At 34.0% G+C, this 21,038-nt stretch overlaps 1 protein-coding gene across 4 annotated transcripts in view; it reads right to left on the reverse strand.

The window, feature by feature from the left end:
- The window catches only part of DPYD (dihydropyrimidine dehydrogenase), an 869,175-nt gene that overhangs the window by 566,646 nt on the left and 281,491 nt on the right, over positions 1–21,038 (reverse strand). For all 4 annotated transcript variants that reach the window (XM_045036245.1, XM_011284844.4, XM_045036247.1 and 1 more), the window contains 2 exons: positions 17,754–17,835; positions 8,573–8,660 (listed from right to left, as the gene is read on the reverse strand). In XM_045036245.1, the coding sequence (XP_044892180.1) occupies positions 8,573–8,660; positions 17,754–17,835 (170 nt within the window). The remainder of the gene's footprint in view (positions 1–8,572; positions 8,661–17,753; positions 17,836–21,038) is intronic.

The raw sequence follows: 21,038 nt of genomic DNA on the forward strand, positions 1-21,038 counted from the left end.
AAATGCTCAAAGGCAACACCTAATATTTAACACAGCAGTGTTAATACTTCATGTAGGGGTGTCTGGATGGCTCAGTCGGTTAAGTGTCTGACTTTGGCTCAGGTCATGATCTCGAGGTCTACAAGTTTGAGCTATGCATTGGGATCTATGCTGACAGCCCAGAGCCTGGAGCCTGCTTCGGATTCTGTGTCTCCCCAATCTCTCCGCCCCTCCCCCGCTTGTGCTCTGTCTCTCCCTCTCAAAAATAAATAAACATTTTAAAAAACTAAAAAAAAATTACTTCACATAAAGTATAAATGTAGAATATCATGAACTGTAACATTTAGAATTTAATTCATTGCCTTTGATTAAATAATCAAAACCACAAAATGTCTTTGCATTTTGTAAAAAAAAAAAAAAAAGACAAAGCTATAAGAAGATGCATGGAAAGATCCACAAATTTAAAAGAAGCTAAATGATCATATAGTTTCAAACTTCTTCTCAAGAAGTTATTACATTGTTTTTCATTTATTCCTTTGTTTCTCTTTTCTTTTTATTCTTCTAATTATTTTACAACAAAAAATGTTATTGATGTTATACTATATTCATGTTACAAAATGTGCTAACCTGTAAAATACAATAATTTAAAAAACTAATCCCTACTGTCATAGGTTTTTAATATAGTGTGTTTGTGTGGGGGGCAAGGGAATAGATACATGCATACAACCAAAAATAATAAAAGGAAAACTATATTTAGTTCCATAAATGACATATAAAACATTTTGCTATGTATAAACACAGAATAAACATTTATTTCAGCAGGATGAGTGTGAATGTCTTATGTAAGAAGTGGCATTTCAGATGAATACTGTAAGTACTGACTTTACCACATGGAGACAGACTAAAACATTTTCTTAGTAAAGGCAAGACTATAAGCCAAGACATAATGATGGAAGAGTTCAGGTTACTTTTGAGGGATGACTAAGACAGATCTATGAAGTGGTAGCTTTAAGGCTGAAGGGGTAGATTTGGACAGCTGTTGTAGCCTGTTGAAAGTCATACAAAGGAACTTGACTTATTCTGAATGCAGCAACAACAACTAAAAGTAACAGACATTTACACTTTGTTTTTAAGAAGTGTTACCTGAGGTGGAGAGTTCTTCATATTAGAGCACCATATTACTAAGAGAAGCAGAGTAGGGCAACAAGGATAGCCATCATAGGGACCAGGGTTACTCTTACCGACATGATTAGCACTGTCTCCTAATACAATCAAACTATTCAGGAATTAGTGCTAGCTTACTGAACTTGGAACCAGAACAAGGACATTTTAAAGAAAATAAACCTATCTGTATATCTTTTTTTTTTTTTTTTAATTTTTTTTTTTCAACGTTTATTTATTTTTGGGACAGAGAGAGACAGCATGAACGGGGGAGGGGCAGAGAGAGAGGGAGACACAGAATCGGAAATAGGCTCCAGGCTCTGAGCCATCAGCCCAGAGCCTGACGCGGGGCTCGAACTCCCGGACCGCGAGATCGTGACCTGGCTGAAGTCAGACGCTTAACCGACTGCGCCACCCAGGCGCCCCATATCTGTATATCTTCATGATACGGGCTCAAAGAACCCCAGGCCCATTTATTCACGTGTCTTTAAAGAGATACCACCAATATTTTCTCAGATTATTTTTTTTCCTTTCTTTCTATACTTGTAAAATTGACCAGTCCCTATCACCTGCTTCTGCAGATTAAGATGCACTTTCTATAGATATGTTAATATGATCAAAGAATAATTGCCCTACATCTATTTTATCTCCTTCTGGGGGCTTTGCTTGAACTCATTAAATGATGATTTAATGAACTCTCAGCTGGAATTGTATCTCTCTCATTTCTGAATTCTGGGGAGCCATCTCACAATTATACCCAAGTACTTACAAGTGACACTAGATTAGACAATATTACAAATTTTTTAAAAAGTGGATTGTCAAAATATTCGTAACTTTTTTTTTTTTTGCTTAAAATTAAATCAGGTTTATTATTTTAAAGTAATCTACTCATAACTGTGCACAATTCTTAAACAACTTCAGTTTTTATCTGTGGACATAAGAGGGTGGTCTAAAAACCTTATTCCATTTTCTGCTAAATAAATAGAAAGTATACATAATTATGTACAATTTAGAAACTCCTGATTAAGAAGCTAATTAAGAATAGCTTTTACAAAGAAGAACTCTGGCTCTAAGAAGGCACAAGAGATTTAACTAAAGGCCACATTGTATTAAATTTGTTAACAAATTTAATACCACAATTTCTCAATAGACTTTCTTAATTGTAATTATCTTTTCTTCAGCTGTTAAAATATTTGAGAATCATATTTGAAAAAATATTTTCTTATGGTAACTGGGAAAAAAAAGTCAATGGGTGATAATAGTGAGAAAAGTACAGTGAGGCTAAGTGCATGAAATAATTCTTCCAGAGTATAAGGTCACATGTTCAAGATCCTTAAATTGGACAATTCAATGTAGGCAGGTGTCATCAGATAACTTGTTGGCTTTCAGCCACTGTGTCTCTTAACAGTTTTGAAAAATGGATGTTTGCATTTGTTACATTTTTCCTACCTTCTCTATAAAATCCACTTTCCACTGTTCAGTTGTACTTACTAGTTTTCTTTAATCTTTTTTAATCTTTATTTTCTTATCCATAAAATAAAGTTAATAATAACTACCTCAAGGGGCATTTTAAAAGTTATGGTATAGACTCTATTAAAAATTGAAGGGGAAAAAAAAGAATTGAACATGGAATATTTTAGCTATTACTGCTACTACCAATATCAGTACCATCAATATCACTAATCCTACTTATTTCATTGATGGTATAATACCAATTTTAATCTAATACCCCCTAGGTTTGGTCAATGAAATTGCCAACATGTTTCAATATCCTATCAGTTTATTTTGGCAAATAATTAAAACAGTTGCACTAAAAATCCATAGAGTTGTTACAGAGTTGGTACTTTGCACCAGGCACTTTTCTAGGCACTGCAGCAAGGCAGACAGAATATACAGACTGCAAGAATTTGACTCCCGGTAGCTGAAACAAACATGCACCTAATCAATTATAATACAGGAAGTAAGTGCTAGAGTAAAGTACAAAGTCTAGTCTGTACATCCAGAAAGGGAACAAGAACCCAATGGTGTGGGATTGGGGTAAGGAAGCAGCTTCATTTATCCAGACTAAAGAGTGAAGGTAGGAAGTGGATCGTTAGAAAACTACTACATGAAGTGGAAAAAAAAGACATGCAGGTTACAACTTAAATATGAAAATAATGACAGTTGTAGTTCCAGCCAATACCATGTATTCTCCAAATACTGAGGAGAAAAAAAAAAATTAGATGAGGTAAAACTGAAACAGTTCAAAATGGCCGAAACACACAATTTAAGAAATAAAGTGACTGGAGACGTAAACTGTTGACCAAATCATAAAGAGCCTTGAAAGTCTTATTTTAAGGAGTTTTTCCTCTATCCTGAAGGATATAGGGAGCTATGGCAAAGGAGAGAGTGTTTAATGAGGAAACTGCATCATGAGATCTAATTTTAGAAAGATCACTACTTCTGTTGTAGAGATAATGATGCCCTGGGAAACTGGTTTGAAGGCTACAGCAGTGGTCCAGTATAGTTAATGGCGGGGAATGGTATAGCAAGAAATGAATTCAAGAGAAATCTTTGAGGTAGACACAAATTAAGCATCTGGTGGTGAGACAGTGACTATTTATCTCTATAATATCTTCCTGCAGTTCCTGCTCCCTTTGTGTCTATTATGACTGCAATAATGGATTTTACTGCTATTTCCTCTGCAATCCCTTCTCTCTCCAAAGTATTTAAAACAAAAATTCAGGAAAAAAGAAAACTCTCATCAGAAGAATATACAAAGTTTACCCATTTATTTGAGGGTGCCTTATTGCATGTTCTTTCCCTTACATGTTTGTTTAATCTTTTTTTTTTACCACTGCTATGTTTTGTGAGACTACCACAGGAAAATTACTGCAAAAGGGAAAGCAAATGGGCTCTTCTGAAGCAAAGGATAAAGGTTCAACTCTTCAGTCTTCTAAAACAGTTGTTTTTAAACCTGACTCTAGAATATAATCAGCCAAAGAACTTAAAAACAACAATAATAAAAAATTATGCTCATGTCCAGCCCACTCTGACCACATCTCACTCCTCAAATTATATGATACTATTGTTTTTTAATCTCATAACTTTCCTGATTGAAATTAAAATCAAGCTAAAAGCAGAATTTGATTTTGTTTTTATTTATGTACTTTTTTAATATTTATTTTTGAGAGAGATAGCAAGAGCACGAGTGGGTAAGGGACAGAGAGACAGAGACAGAGACACAGAATCTGAAGCAGGCTGCAGGCTCTGAGCTGTCAGCACAGAGCCCCACACAGGGCTGGAACTCACGAACTGCCAGATCATGACCTGAGCCGAAGTTGGACACTCAACTGACTAAGCCACCCAGGCACCCCTCTTTGCATTTTTAATTCCTTAGCACAGTGCCTAGAACATTGCAGTCATTAAATATTTATTTAATTCACTCATCAGTTATTTATTGATAGGTGCTGGTCATGCTATAGGAATAGTATTTCAGGGTCTTTACAACATACAACAGTGGATTTCAAATAATGACTATTAAGCCACATTTTAAAAATACAGACTCTGAAGCAGGCTCCAGCTCTGAACTGTCAGCACAGAGCCCAACATGCAGGGCTTGAACTCACGAACCATGAGACCATGACCTGAGCTGAAGTTGGACACTTAACCAACCGAGCCACCCAGATGCCCCCAAAATACATTTTTTTAAATAATATGCAGGGTGCATGTGCAAGTATGCAAACCAAAAACAAATACACACAAAACTGAAAATATTTTTCACAAAATAACATTTACCCTAACCATGAGCAACACACTTTGATATTTTCTATTCTTTTGTGTTCAATTTTGTAAAATAAAAAAAAAATGATGGCTGTAATCCATTATATTGATTTTAATACCAACCAAAGAGAATCACCAATACTTTGAAAAACACTTGCATAGTGGATGTTCTAACTCTTTCTGAACATTGATAGTAACACACTCTGCAAGTGCTTTTATTTAAAAAAAATAGCAAAATTTTAGAGTCTTTTAAAAAAATCCCAATTGTCTCAAAATAATTCAATACAGTTGGATAAAGGCACAGAGCTTTAAATCGCTTATCTTTATTTCACTTAGAAGAAACTAAATCTGCCATGGGTAAAAAGATATGTGTCACAATAATGTATATTCACTGTGATGTTTTCTTTAATGGACTCTGTTAACATTAGTTAGGGAAAAACCTAAAAGTGAGCAACTTTTCAACAGCAATATCATACGTATTGTTAAAAATCAGGAAACATGAGAATATACTTTTATTAATGCATTGGATTTACTAAGCTGTCCTGATGAGTCATATTTAACACAAAGTAAGACTTTTTTTTTCTTTTAGACAAACTAATATAGAATGGATAGTATTTATAAATATAGAAGATCTATAAATAGTATTCCCAACTACAGAAAGAGAATATACTCCATTTTCATTAATGACCTATGTAACCAATATGTAAGCAGTAAGTTCAAAGAGTGAATGCTTTGCTATTCACTGCTTTACTAATCTCTCTCAGTAAGGTATCCATGTGTCAAATACCAATGATGATGCACACCTATGACTGAGAGACCATTATTTCTTTTCCCTCCATATATTTATCACCCCCCTTGTCTGTAGTAATAGAAATTTAACGGGGGCTTATGTCCGCCCAGCTAGAGGCTATATTTCCCAGCGTCCTCTGCTGTTAAGTCTGTTAAAAAAATTTTTTTAATGTTTTTTTTAATTTTTGAGAGAGACACAGTGCATGAGTGGGGGAGGAGCAGAGAGAGAGAGAGGGAACACAGAATCCAAAGCAGGCTCCAGGCTCTGAGCTGTCAGCACAGAGCCCAATGCAGGGCTCGAACCCATGAACCGTGAAATCATGACCTGAGCCAAAGTTGGACGCTTAACTGACTGAGCCACCCAGGTGCCCCTGCTGTTAATTATGTTTATGTGACCAGGTTGTGGACAACGAAGTAAAAACAAAAGTGCTATGTGCAATTGCTGGGTCATAAACTTCAAAGGAAAGGAGTTCCCTTCCTTACTTCCCATTTTTGTTAGCAGGAATGTGGGCAGAGTGTATACCAACTGATGAAAGATTGAAGTCAAGTGTTGAGGATGGTTCACACTGTTAGATGAGGGAGGATAAACATGTACCTAGTTTAAGTCTCATTTTCCCTTCTTAAAGTGGCCAAACCTATATTCTAAATAATATAGGAGTCCTATTCCTAAATTGACTTCTCCAAACTGAGTGGGAAAAGGTAAAGTAAGTGAATGAAGTTTAATTACAATATAGAAGCATGGTTAATGAACAAAAGCATGTAAGGATGTGAGGCTGTCCAAGTAACAGGCAGTTATATGGTAATAGAAAGGTCATAAATTCCCAACTTGGCAATCAAAAGTGTCAAATAAACAACTCCTGGAGGTAACGCTACTTGTCTTCTATAGACAGAAGCTTTTTTTTTTTTTTTGACAAGATGAAACTTCCTTGTATATATTTCGTATAAAATACTGAAATAGAACATAACTGCATTCTACACATCACTACACCAAAATGTCAAAAGATTCACTTCCCAGCATGAAAATGCACAGCAACATAAATATGAAAGGACTCCACATTTTAAATGCAGTATTCACACCTCGGTGCGGAGTGAAATGGAGTATTGTGAACGGATGTGGCATTATCAAATAACATATGTAACGGGATTTAATGGAATGAAATTTAAAAAAACTAAAACACATTATTGATTCTAACAGATGGAAGATACTGCTCTGGCTAAACTACTCAGAGTGATAAACCATTTAATTATTCCAAAGTTTTGTTATAATTTGCTTATTATGCAATTAATTTGGAGATATTTCAATGTATTAGTTATTTATTTGGCCCATCTCTCCAATACAGATTCTTTGTAGACAACATTCGTAGAGATACACAAAACTGCAATAGCATATACTACTCCATTAATGGGAAACCCATCTTTTATGCACACCTGCTGTAGGAAGCTGCAATGGTGAATTTCAAATAACTATTTGAAAACATCACCAATATTTCATACCTTTTGCCTTACTAAATTTTCCATTTATTATTCACCAAGCATTTTTGAACCTGTACTTGTTGAAAGTAACAACTTGCTGATCCAAATTGTTGGTATTAGAGTGTACTTCATAAACGCTTGACTTATTTATTTATGTTATTTCTTGTATGTTAATTTAACATACAAATGTAATGTTGAAAGTAAAACCAAAGTTGGTTTAGTGCCTCTCAAAAGGAAACCTATGAAAATATCACACATCTTCTCCTTCCTGTTCTTGATCCACACAGTATTATTGTACTTATGAAGATAATATAGAGAAATAGCGATGACAGTTGAACTCAAGTTTCTGAAAGGAAGGAGGTTCAAGACACTTAGAAGCTAGAAATGATGGCAAAAATTTATTTTAGTCTCCATAGGTTTTCATCTAAATAAAGGGAGTGACAGAGATGGTCTTAGACTTGGTGGCAATTACCTAGTAAGAGAATACATGGCATCCTGATAAGAAAAATGTAGCAGGCTAAGAAGCATTCCTGAAAATTTCACTCCAGAAACACTATGAATAAGGACAGCTCCAAAACAAAAGTAATCCAATGTGTGATCACTTAAAGAGGAGGAAAAGTTTTCATCTCATATAGATTTATTTCTTAGCTATTCACATTTAAGGACTGGAACTGCAGGAAAGACAAACTGAAAGACAGGAATATGGAGTTACTCAGTTTGTATGCTGTAACTGTCCCCAGTATGATCATATGAGAGAATGAATACAGTTTATGAGACAAAGACTAAGTTAAATCAACTCTTTGTTCTCTCTGGTCTCTCAGTAAAATAATAAGTGGATGGAAAAAAATGTTAGAAAACAATCTCCATGGAATATGTAGACAAAATATACAACCATGATACACATGAAATACCTTAGCAGGTATGTGACTTCCAGATGTATCATTAAACATATTTAAACTTTCAGCTAAATATGAAAATTCTTTAGGAAATTTTCAAAAAAAAATGAATAGAACAAACAAAACCTGAGCCAATTCTGTCCTTTATTATCTATTTAGCCAAGTTATTTTATCTTAAGAAAGCCACAGCATCTAGACACCTTTTAGCCCAAATTCTGAGCTTCCATGGCATGACTGAAAGATATTCTGTGTCTTAGAGATGTTCACTGATGATGATGACATAGGGAGAGAAACAGGAAATTTAAAAATGGTCTTGCCAAAGTCTATCCATAATAAAGGTGAGACAACACAGTTAGTTATAAATAGAAAACTTTCTTCAGCCACTCATTCCTGTCTGCTCTCTGAACAGATATAACTTCTATCATGGAAATGTCTGCAGGCAGTTATTCTGAACATTGTCAGGATTTTTTTTTTAAATTACAAAGAAAAATATTTAAAAGCAAACTACTCACCTATTCCAATGAAAGCAGCTTTGTACCCTTCTTCTTTCAAAGTACTAAGAGTCATGTCATCCACTGACAGGCTTTTGCCACAAATTATCTATAAGAAACAATATTTCAATAATGATGTTTTGGCATTTGATTAATTAAAACCTTAACTTTAACATCAAAAGGAACAGAAAATCGATATATAAAATTTCATATACATGTAGACATATTTTTGTCTTTTAGTATATAGGCTTACATGTACAAAACAGTATATAAATAGAACACTAACATGTCTTACTTAAAAGGACTAAATGCAAGTCTTTCTTTTTTTTTTTTTTTAATTTTTTTTTTCAACATTTATTTATTTTTGGGACAGAGAGAGACAGAGCATGAACGGGGGAGGGGCAGAGAGAGAGGGAGACACAGCATCGGAAACAGGCTCCAGGCTCCGAGCCATCAGCCCAGAGCCCGACGCGGGGCTCGAACCCACGGGCCGTGAGATAGTGACCTGGCTGAAGTCGGACGCCCAACCGACTGCGCCACCCAGGCGCCCCTGCAAAAGTCTTTCAATGAAGTAGCAGAAGAAACACTAGTGTATTTAAAATCACATCAGTAAACTTTCATAGCTTGATTAATACGTTCAAGGCACTATGTGAGGCACTTTAAAGAATAAAATGATAAATGAACACAGTTCCTGCCTCAATGTATAATCAGGATCTGTGCAGAAGATATACATAAATAAATGTAACATAAAACAGAGTGTGATTAGCACATGTTTACAGGAATTTGGAGGATAGAGAGATTCACTGGCTAAGTTAGCAGGATGAGAATACAGGTAACAGAATTTTCATAGAGCTTTTTAAAATAATAGATAGAATTTTGATAGGGGACATGGTCCAGGGAAGGTGAATAAATCTGGGAGGCAGAGGGTAGTCATCCCTATTAAAAGTCACAATAACCTGTTCAGTACCCAGTCATGAGCCAATTTTCAGATCCGGAACCTACTGACTGCAGAAGGTGGCCAAGTCCCTAGGAAGAAGGACCTGTAACATCCCACCAAATTAATACTATAATGATTCCCTTAGTCCTTCTCTAAAGGGAGCTATGGCCATTTACGCAAGTACTGTACACTGGGGAAAGGGGAATAATCACACATTTCAAGGACACTGGACACAGATCCTTCACTGACCTTGATAGCTAGGGATACAAGAGTATGGACTACAGGGACAAGGTAAAAGACGGAGCCTGGTTGAATTCTGGCTCACAGACCACTGAGATCACAGCCCCAGGTAGTGATTATTCCCCTAGTCTTCAGCTGCATAAGCAAAACTGCTACACTTGTTAGTTGAAGTTATCCCCACATTGGGTCACTGGTCTGTGAAGTAAGAGCTACAATAATTGGGATGGAGAGAGAACTTCTGAAACCCCAGTCGAGAGTAAATCAAACACACTACCATATACTGGGGGTGGGTAGGATGGGGAGAGATGGTGGTGATCCATGTTATATTTCTGTGTAATTCACCAGTCTGGTCTCAGCAGAGGCCAGATGATCCCTAGAGAATAACTGTAAACTACTGGAGGCTCAACCAAAGAGTACCCCTGAATACAGTTTCTGTGATAGATGTGGTATTATTGCTAAAGCAGACTAACAAGGCCACAGGTATCCTGCATGTGGTATACTTTTCCATCCTGCTGCTGAGAAAAAGGAATCAGAAACAATTCACATTCACAGAGGAAAGATAAGAATATTCATTTACAGTTTTGCCTCCGGAACATGTTGACTCTCTACTGTAATAATATATGTAATCTGAAACTATCTGGTCACCCCACAGAACATCACAGTGATCCATTACATTAAGAACACCATGCAGATTGGACAGCATGAGTAACAGGTGGCTAGTATGCTGGAGACTTTGTTAAGACACATGCCCTGCAGAGGGCCGACAATGAACCCTAAGAAGATCAAGGACTAGCCACTTGAGTGAAGTTGAGAGGTCTTGTCAGGTATGTGGCAGTATATCCTCCCTAAAATAAAATATTTTGCTGCAATTTTGCTTTCATTTACCACCATAGAGATGGAAGCACCATTCCTGGTAGGCTTCTTTGGGTTCTGAAGATAGCATGTTCCTAAAAACAAAAGCCTCTAAACTGAGTCGTGGAGGGAGAACAAATTTTATGTATGAAACAGTACTTGAAAATAACCTGCACAGAATACTTAACTAAGTGCAAGGCTCTCTTCTAAACACTGCATATATGGGCTCATTTAATCCTCACAAGAACCCCTATGAAGTGGTATCAGTATCCTCATTTTACAGATGATGAAACCAAGGAATAAGAGGGCTTAGACAACCTTCATCAAAGTTACATCTATAGTCCAACTGCAGAGCCAGCAGGTGTAGCAGTTATGCCCTGATGATTCTGAAGTAAAAGGAGAATGAAGGGTAGAACTGGCACCATCTTCAAAGGCACAGAACAACACATCACATGTGAAGACCTACTGAAATGTAGTGTTTCTGGAATACAAAGGGTAAAGCATAAAAAAGAAAAAGTAGGGGGAGAAGATGTCTGAGATTGTATCATAAAGGATCCTTTTTGTTTTCCTAAAATACTAATTCTATTTTTATATTGGGAGATGGAATAACTGAAAGTTTCTAAGCCGAGGACAGCAAAAGTGAGATTAAAAACAAACGTTCAGAACTCTGGAAGATACCAAATACCACAGAAAGAATTAAAACATCAAGTAAATATATAATATTAAAGATGCATATAGTATCTAATAGTGTTAACTGGCATTAGAATTAGTAGCATTAGATACTACTCAATGTATCCAATAGTGAGATTTCCAAATTTTAATTTATGCTAATTTTTAAAGAATAGATTGTTTTATTTTATTAAACTATTTCTGATCATAAAGAAAGTTCTACTGTTTATTTTATGAAATACATAACCTTAATACCGGTATATAATAAAGGCTAGACATAAAAGAAATCTATAGGTCCAAACATTCTAAATTGAGTTTTAGCAAATAGAATGAGAATGCAGTTTCCAAAGTTGAGCAGTGGAATGCCCTGCCAATGGGTTAATTAGTGGAAGTGATCCTCAGAATACCTGACTTTAAGTTTAGTTTATCCACTGCCTCAGCAAAAAGATTCAAGAAATACCCCCATCCAACCTGAGGTGGTGCGTGTATGGGCACAGCAATTTAGTTTAGTAGTGTTACTACATGCTTTATCAAATGATAATAAAGACATCCCAATCCTTCCACTCTAGTAGAGTGAACATGTCTGAGTTTATAATGTACAGGAAAGATGTAAAGACATTTCATATTTCTACAGTCTGTTTCCAGCTTAGCAGGCAATGTATGCAACTGGGGAAGAAAAAAAAATGAATTATACGTTTGTGTATTGAAAACTGGAAAGACAAGTAGCTTGATTCTTGGTATTAATACACTAGAACTGGGACCAGGAAGACTTTACTATACTGTGGACAGACATTGTAAGAAAGATGGATAATAGCCATCATTAGGAAGTAGCTCCATGATGGAAATGAGACAAAGCAATAATGGCAACATTGAGTGGAGTGTCAGGCACCAGGACTCTTCCCTGTCTGTGCTGGGAACTCCAGTCAAATTTCCCTTTTCTAAAAGCCTTAGACTCCCAAACATTTGTTATCCAATCAATAATTAACTCTGTAAGAAAGAACAAGGAGAAGGACTCTGACAAAAACAGGTTAAAATTTTGTTTATGTTATGCATTGGGAAATTGGGCTCAGAGATATAACACATAACTAAAACTAGTTATTATGAGACAACTACAAACATCAAAAACATTCCTATGGCTGATAAACTATGAAATCCTAACATTATTTGTTAAATAGATATGATGCTAGAACAAAAATCACATGGTGAGCATTTTGCTTGTGTTTTTGTTCCTTTAGTCCCCTGTACTTCTGTATATGTAATATTTTTTCATCTTGATTTTCTTAATATGAATTACAATACATATTGTACCTTCCTCTAGTGGCTTTAGTAATTTAGGACTAAGTACTCAAGCTTCTTAGTTAAAATCAGAAGAAAATTTACTCCACTACAAGCTCAGCATAAGAATTATTACTATTCCAATATATGGGCTAAATATAAGCCATGAGCCAAAGTTCCATCTAATATGCCCTTTGGGACTTCATGAAACTTTCTTTACATCTATAATACATCTTCATATATAATAATATTTGTAATGTAAATAGGTTTACAACTTTTTTCTGAAGTGGAACTCTTTCTTCAAATGAAATATATGATACCCATTATTAAAGAATATAGATTACAACAAACACGCTCTTCACATTTCTGATAGAATATTTGGCTAAATAGATAAAATATTTCCAGAATCCCTAAGACAGGAGATCAGATGGTGGAATTTAAAAATAATATTTAGCTTTCTTCAGACACAAAAACTATTTTGTCAGCTATTAATAAATATATTTCTCTCCTCCAGTAGTGTTACGATATGTTTTTATATTAGTTTTCCAATAACATTCTATAATAATGGAAATTCTTCAAATAACTATAATAAAAAAGAAGATGATGTAGAGAGGTTATCAAAAATGAGATCTTAGGTATTTTTACTCAAATTATGAAGCAGAAGACATGCTTAATAATTACAAGTTAAGTTTAATCAATAAAGAATTCTATCAAAATATTTTGAGAAATAGCATATAAAAATATTTAGAAAAATATAATATTTCATGCAGATTTACATTTTTGCTTTTAAAAATGAAGTCATTAGAAATATTATGAAGACTGAAACAAAAATATTTATATCCACCTAATCTCAATTGCAAAACAAAGAGTATTTGAAAAGTTAGTGACATTGACACAAATATCATGAGACTTTGTTAAAGTCTCCCTAGGGTTAAAAATAATTTGCTGTGGTCTAAGTAAATTTGTTATTATAAAATAAAGAGATTTTTTTATTAACTTGTTTTATTTATTTTTTTAAATTTACATCCAAATTAGTTAGCATATAGTGCAACAATGATTTCAGGAGTAGATTCCTTAGTGCCCCTTACCCATTTAGCCAATCCCCACCCCCACAACTAAAAACAGACGAACAGGGAAGGGAAATAAAATAAAGAGATTTTATAAAAATATAACAGCTAAAAGGCTACTTCTTCTTTTAAAAAAATTTTTTAAATGTGTATTTATTTTTGAGACAGGGAGAGAGAGACACAAGCAGGAGCAGCGGAGGGGCAGTGAGATGGAGACACAGAATCCAAAGCAAGCTCCAGGCTCTGAGCTGTTAGCATAAAGCCTGATGCAGGGCTCGAACTCATGAACTGTGAGATCATGACCTGAGCCGAAGTTGGACACTTACACCAACTGACCCACCTGGGCACCCCTAAAAGGCTACTTCTTCTAAGGAATGAATACTTTTATTATAATAGAAGGATCCTTTGATGTGAAATCAACTGAATATATTTAAGAAATTAAAAACTGTATATTCTGCTGATAAGTAAAGTGAAAAACAAAACCTTGAATTCTATCACAAGAATACATGAGCAAATAAAAATATTATCCTAAACAATTCTATGAAAAGGAAAAAACAATCAAAACTATAACTACTGAAGAAAAATAACACTAATAATACTAATGAAAACATACAGATTCTGACAAGAGTTTATTCAAAGAGAAATTAATAATTTAAAATGGTTTCAGTATTAATCCTAGAAAAAAGAAAAGTATACAACTCAAGACATTAAAAAAGAATAATAAGTATAAGAATAGCATGAGGAAAGAATAAAGTCAGCAATTAGATAATAAGAAAATATAAAACTAAGAGCTAGTTCCTGTAAAGAATACATTAACTGGAAAACCACTACCCACTTTTATCAATAAAAAAGTTAAGAAAATACAATGTATAATCCCAGGTACAGATGAGATATTTTTTATTGTATAGGGGATAACATGTTTAAATGTATGGTAATTAATTCAAAAGTCTCAATGAAATAAATTTTTCTAGGAAAATATATATTGGCCAAATTGACAGAGAATGAAATAGGTGAAAAGACTGATAACTATTAAAAAAAAAAAGCCAAAGTTCTATCTCTCATAAAAAGGCTTGAGGTCAGAATGGTAAAATTTTCAAATTCAGTAAAATACTTGTCTCAAGACAATACTCTCAGCAACAAGAAAATAATGAAATGCTAGGAAATTTATTTTTATAAGCCTAACATAACTATTACCAAAAAGTCACAAAGATAACAAACACAAATAAGTAAAGCAAAACATAAACAGGCTTTCAGTAGATTTGAAACTCTGCAAGGACAGCAACGGTATTTGACTATTCCCTGCTCTATTTCCAGTTTTAGTGTTGATTACATAAATAAATGCAGGAAAAAGGAAAAAGACTAACAGAGCAAATGTAGACGTACACATATAATAAAACAATGCAAAACTGGATATCATCCAGATTTATAAAGGTTTATATAATTCAATATGTTAACTGAGCATAAGTTTTTTAAAGGGGCATTTTGAAAATTTAACACACCCTCCCCATTAAAATAAAAAAAAATAAAATTTTAATATTCTAAATCTAGAAAAATGTGCTCAATATGATTAAAAATGTTATCTCAAAGATAAAAAACAATGTCATGTATTATCACTCTTTTATAACATACTAGAGATTCCAGCCAATGAAACAGTGGAAGAAAAATTTATAATGTATAAATACAGAGCAGACAAAAAGTCTCTTTATTTTCTTGTGACAATGTCTGGCTGCAAAATTTTTTAAATTGAAATTTTTTCAATTTAAAATTAAGAAGAACCAATCTATCAAGCTATTAGATATAAAATAAATTAAAATTATTCAGCAGGAAATTGAACTAAGAATGTAGTTGGGAGTAAAGATGAATTAAACTTAGTTTTGGGTATGATGAGTATGCTATTTGGATGATAGATGTATTCATTAAAATACTAAGAATATAGGTGTGGAGTTTGAAAGGATGGTTCTAGACTAGTATTTATCATACAACTTGGCAAAAGTAAATTCTCAATAATTATTTGTTGAATAAATGAAACAAATCTATTAGAAAGAAAAAAAAAAAGAAAAACTGAATAATAACCAAGATAATGCTAGATCATGAAAGCTAAAAATACATACATACATACACATCATACACACAGACACACACACGTACATGAGTGCTGCATAGGAGTTCAAACAGTATGCACTTAGAGCAAAATTCATTTCATTGCCAGGAAATTATTGTTGACTTTAAAATATAAAATGTTAGTTGAGAAGTACAAACAGAAGGCAGGTTAATAAGAATCTGGTGAGGAGAAAAAAGAGGTAACAAGTGTAGAGCACTTTTTAAAAAATGTATCCTCTTATGGCTAAAGTTGATAAGCTAGAAAAGTTGCAAGCATCCTGTCAGTGGATATAAGTCCTGAAAGCTGAAAAAGAATCTCATTGCTGTGTCTCCTCAGAATTATACATACAATTTACTGTTTACAAAGAAAGTTTGAATATTTGAAATGTCTCATTTTAAAACAACCTGAGAGGTGGGCAAGACAGTATTAACTTCTTGTTTCATTTAGGCTTTAATTTTTTATTGATAATATAATAAAGTCACAGAGTTTAAAATTCGAACCTACAAAATGGTAAAAAATACTTCCCATACCTTTCCAAAGCAACCTTAAACTATCAGAATCTTCTATTTTTCCAGAGATATCCTCTGTATAGATGGCCTGATAAGTTTGTATCTTACACAAATGGTAGTACACACTTTTACCTTTCAACAGATATTGACCAAATCTAGGGATGTTAATTGACTTTGTCAAAGTTATCTGACTATAAAAGTAGAAAGTTGCAGAACTATTGCTAAAATATATATTTTTCTGGCACTCAGTACATTCACTGCTACTATGTCCTTGATGGGTTTCCTAATGAGAGTAATGGGTATGCTCTAATTTATGCAATATATCTGGTACTGCAAACACTGAATGGAATTTTGCAATTACTTATAAGATAAATTTAGAAGTGCTTTAAATTAATTTCTGATTCATCTTCAATTGCTACTAACACCTAATATATTAGTTTACACCTGATACATTAGTTTGAAGTCCCAATAAATAATATTTTCCTTATTTAATGAGATTTAGCTAAGAGTCTGTATTCAGAATGAAAGACATTTAAAGAACTATTCAGAATACATTTTTTAAAAAGAATAATCATCTTTAAATGATCTATTTTGAACAACACTAGTTTTGAACGCTGAGCTTTCATAAAGTTGTGCACATCTGTTATGTGTATTTGCTATAAGATTTCTTGTTCAGTGATTATGTATAAATGCTTTCTGCCAAATAAAGTGTAAAAGCACAAAATATTGTTTTGAGTATTTCCCCTTTTAATTACTTTAATTTTTATTTCTAAATGCAAGAGCTACAAATAGTTTCTTAATCATTTTTCAAAATATCTTTTGCATGCACTTACAGAATGTTTTACGTAAATCTCAATACTTTATTAATATATTGTGTACATCTATTATGTAAAATTAATAGTTTGAAACAAAAAATAGCAATATGTTCCAGTGAAGAGCCAGAGTATAATACTCCTAATTAATAGAAAAAAATAGGAATATATAAAGCCAAATTCTGAAAGTACAAATATGTTAACTTTTGACCATCTTTAAAAGAACAAGGTTTATCTCACAAAACAATGAAAAATACAAAGCTGTTGCTTTCTACACCACTGATTTGCTGCTTATGATAAGAGAGGATTATCACATTAACACTACTGACACGATGCATATAATAAATAAAATAAACCTCTGTAAGATTATGTTCCAAATTGTGAAATACAAATGTTTCAGAGTGCACACAACTTGCATGAAAAAAATGTGATTAAAGAAACCAAATCCTTCTATTAGCTGCAGTGAACCCCTAAAGCAATTTAGGAATTTGTTTCTTACAGACAATTAATCACATGCAGGCGTGCCAGATGAGAACTATTGATTGCCCTTTTCCAGGCTAGTGGCATTCAGACAGTAGACAGACAAATGCCCTAAGCAAGGAGAAGCATCTTTCTGCTTCTGCCTGGTGTAGCTTTTAATTGTTCTTTCCTAAAATGTGTGACATTTTGCTGTTAATCTTTAGTGTAGAGCTTACTCCTTACTCTTTGAGCAATACACATGTGTTATGTTTTTCATTTACCTTTACACCAAGGTCCTTCATAAGCTCAATCTCAAAATGCACTGCATCATATGGTAGCCGGAACTGAGGGATTTCAGAAGTACTGGAAAAAAAAAAAAAGAAGAAGAAGCATTTGTGGAAAAATTATTAATCTTTAAAAAATGCAACATGTCTATATTGATCAGTATTAAAGGAATAAGCACCTTTTCTAAGAGTATTTTCATATTATATGGGTGTGAGAACATCCAACTTTTACATGTATGATACAATATTAAATGGATAGCAGTAGAAATAGTTGCAAGTGGTGTGAAAATAAATATACACATTGGAAAACAAATAGATAATTGGTTAAAAGCAATTCCAACACTTTTAAGTTTGTTAGAGTACTTAGCTGAATTATCTAACAATCCAATGAATTCCTAAGGAAAAAAAAAATCTTAAGGGGAACCTGGGTGGCTCAGTCAGTTAAGCTTCCAACTTCAGCTCAGGCCATGATCTTGCTATTAGTTTGAGCCCTGTGTTGGGCTCTGTGCTGAGAGTTCAGAGCCTGGAGCCTGCTTCAGAGTCTGTGTCTCCCTCTCTCTCTACCCTTCCTGTATTCGTGTTCTGTGTCTCTCTCTCAAAAATAAATAAACATTAAGAGAGTATTTTTTAAAAAAGAAAAAAGTCTTAAAAACACGAAAATTAAAACTATTTTTAGTATTTAATATATATATATATATATATATATATACATATATATTCCACAAATATACCACTAGCTTGTTCAAATTCAAATCTGTAACTTTGAATTACTATGCTGTTTAGAATATTATTGGGTTGGTTCCAGATGATCTATAGAATATTTTTTTATAGTAAAACAATCTTCTATGAAAGCAGTAAGTATCCCAAAAGGATAGAGTCATTAAAAAGTAATCCTATTTAATATGAGTGCTCACTATTTGCACTTAAAAAACAAAAATGAGCACTAAAATATAATAATTTAAATAGTATAATAGTTTATGGAGTATCAAAGGTAAGGACAAATAAGTCTTCAATGTTTTATAGCAATAAAAAGGCTATAAACATTCATGAATATATACTAATTCATTTATTCAGTTATCTATTTATTCAATAAGCATTTACAAAGTACCAGACACAGCATTAGCTGCAGTGATTTGATGGTGAATTTTACCAAATTCCCATTTTCAGTATATTCTCATTCTGGTGGGGAAGGTTACATACACAGAAAATTGCAATAGAATGTAGTACATGCAATGAATGAGGTATATCCAGGTATTATAGCAATGTATTTATAAAATAAATAAATAATAGTTGAAGATGAACCTACTGGATCATTCAATACCAAGTCTTTCAAAGTGCACACACAGATTTTTCATTCTTTGGAGACTTAAGAACATAACTATTCAATTAATTTCCATACATAAAACAATTAGCAAGATATGCTCAGTGCTATAGAAAATGCAAAGTATTAAACAGTATAAAATTAATGCCCTATATACAGGGGCTTTCCATCTAGTTAGGACATAAGATTATATGTGAGAGTAAATTTGGGCCTACGTCAGAGATAAAAATCACTTAAGCTGACTTGTGGACTCTAGCCATACTACCTGGGAAGTCATGATAATACTCTGCACCACGGAGGGCCCTTGGAGGGTATTAGAATATTCCACTCCCCAAAAAAATGTCACTTTGGTATAAGGATTACTTTGAGCAGAAGGCAACTGAGAAGAAGGAGATATGAGAAAAGCTCTCTGCCCCCCTAATATCTGCCTAAAAGCAGGACATAAATTTACAAAGGTGTATCTCTATTTCCCTACCAGTAAGGGCAGAACTCTTAATCACCAGGAGATAATTCTAGACCCTTTTTAGCCCCAAAACAGGCTAATAAGACTAAAAAGAATCTACATTACAAACCTTACTAAATAACCATTATATTCCATGAATTTTCCTCATATATCTACCTTCCCACCCCTAGAAAGTTTGTTGCCTCTAAAAGCCTAAAGCCTTTCCTTTGTCTTGCCATCTCGCAAATTTATTGTTCTTCGTTAAGAAGCTATATAAACCTCAAGTTCTATCTTTTTGATAGAACCTCAAGTTCTATCATCACTATGTTCTTCTATTTGTATGAATGATACATGTATTAGTGAACTGTTTTTCTTATTAATCTGTCTTTTGTCTGCTTATTTCACAGGCCCCGCCAAAGAACCCAAAAGGGTTGGGTATATTTTTTCCTACTCTATGGCCCAAAAGGCTACACAGATTCTTAAATATTAAGAATTGTATGTGGACACAGACACCAGCCTTGATAGGCATGGGGCTCTGTGTGAGAGAAACTGGAAATGGACTAAAGTTGGGTCTGATGAAGTTTCTCAAAAGGCTGGACAAGAGAACAAAACAATGAACTGTGAATAACGAACTCCAGCCAAATAAACCAACCATAGCAAGGCAACATCCAGATACATTGTGAGGCATAGTACCTTCCCTTGACTAAGCCCTAACCTAAAATTTTTATGGTATTTCAGTAAGTTTATGGTACAAAAGAAGAAAAACTTATGCTAGTGAAGGCAAATGGTTGTTATTTAAGAAATAGCTCTGAAAGAAAGGCTACAACTTTTCTGTTGATCACAAAGAAAGAAAGGATGACATTACCCAACCCAGCAGGAGGAAACACAAGCAAAAAAGAAATATAACTTTGAAAGCTGAAGTAGGCATTGGAGTAAATGGAATGCCAGGCTGCTGTGGCTTCAGCAACTTTGGTTAGATCCTCATACTGCCCTGAAAGCATTGTAGCCAATATTTACCACAGTGCTTAGCAAAAGCATTAAGCAAATAACTGTGTAGGATATCTCCAAGGATATCCTACAGGAAGTAAGTGGAAGGTGAGATACTCAAAAAAAGTTGGTTAGATTTGGTTATTAACGAGTAGACAGGGGACAGGGAGGTGATTATGGATAGTTGTAAATGTGACATATTTATATACACCAATGGATGAGATCAGCAGACAGATGGGAGATATATACACATACACAGTACAATGTGACAAATGTAAAATATCACTGTGAACAAGAGTGTTTCAAAAAAGGGGAGGCTTATTGTGGGATGAGATAATCAGGTAGATGAAATGTGACAAATGATCAGCTTTCAGTTAAGTGAAGAAGAGGGAAGGCATCAGAGGACAAAGAAAATGGCAAGGAAGAGGAACAGAAAGGGGAGGAGGAAAAAAGTACACATGCTGTGATCAGGGAACGACAATGGAGCAGAGGGGTTTCAGGAGGCTTTAGCAGAAACACCACAGCCCTGTAG

Source organism: Felis catus, chromosome C1, assembly GCF_018350175.1.
Source record: "Felis catus isolate Fca126 chromosome C1, F.catus_Fca126_mat1.0, whole genome shotgun sequence".
Lineage (NCBI taxonomy): Eukaryota > Metazoa > Chordata > Mammalia > Carnivora > Felidae > Felis > Felis catus.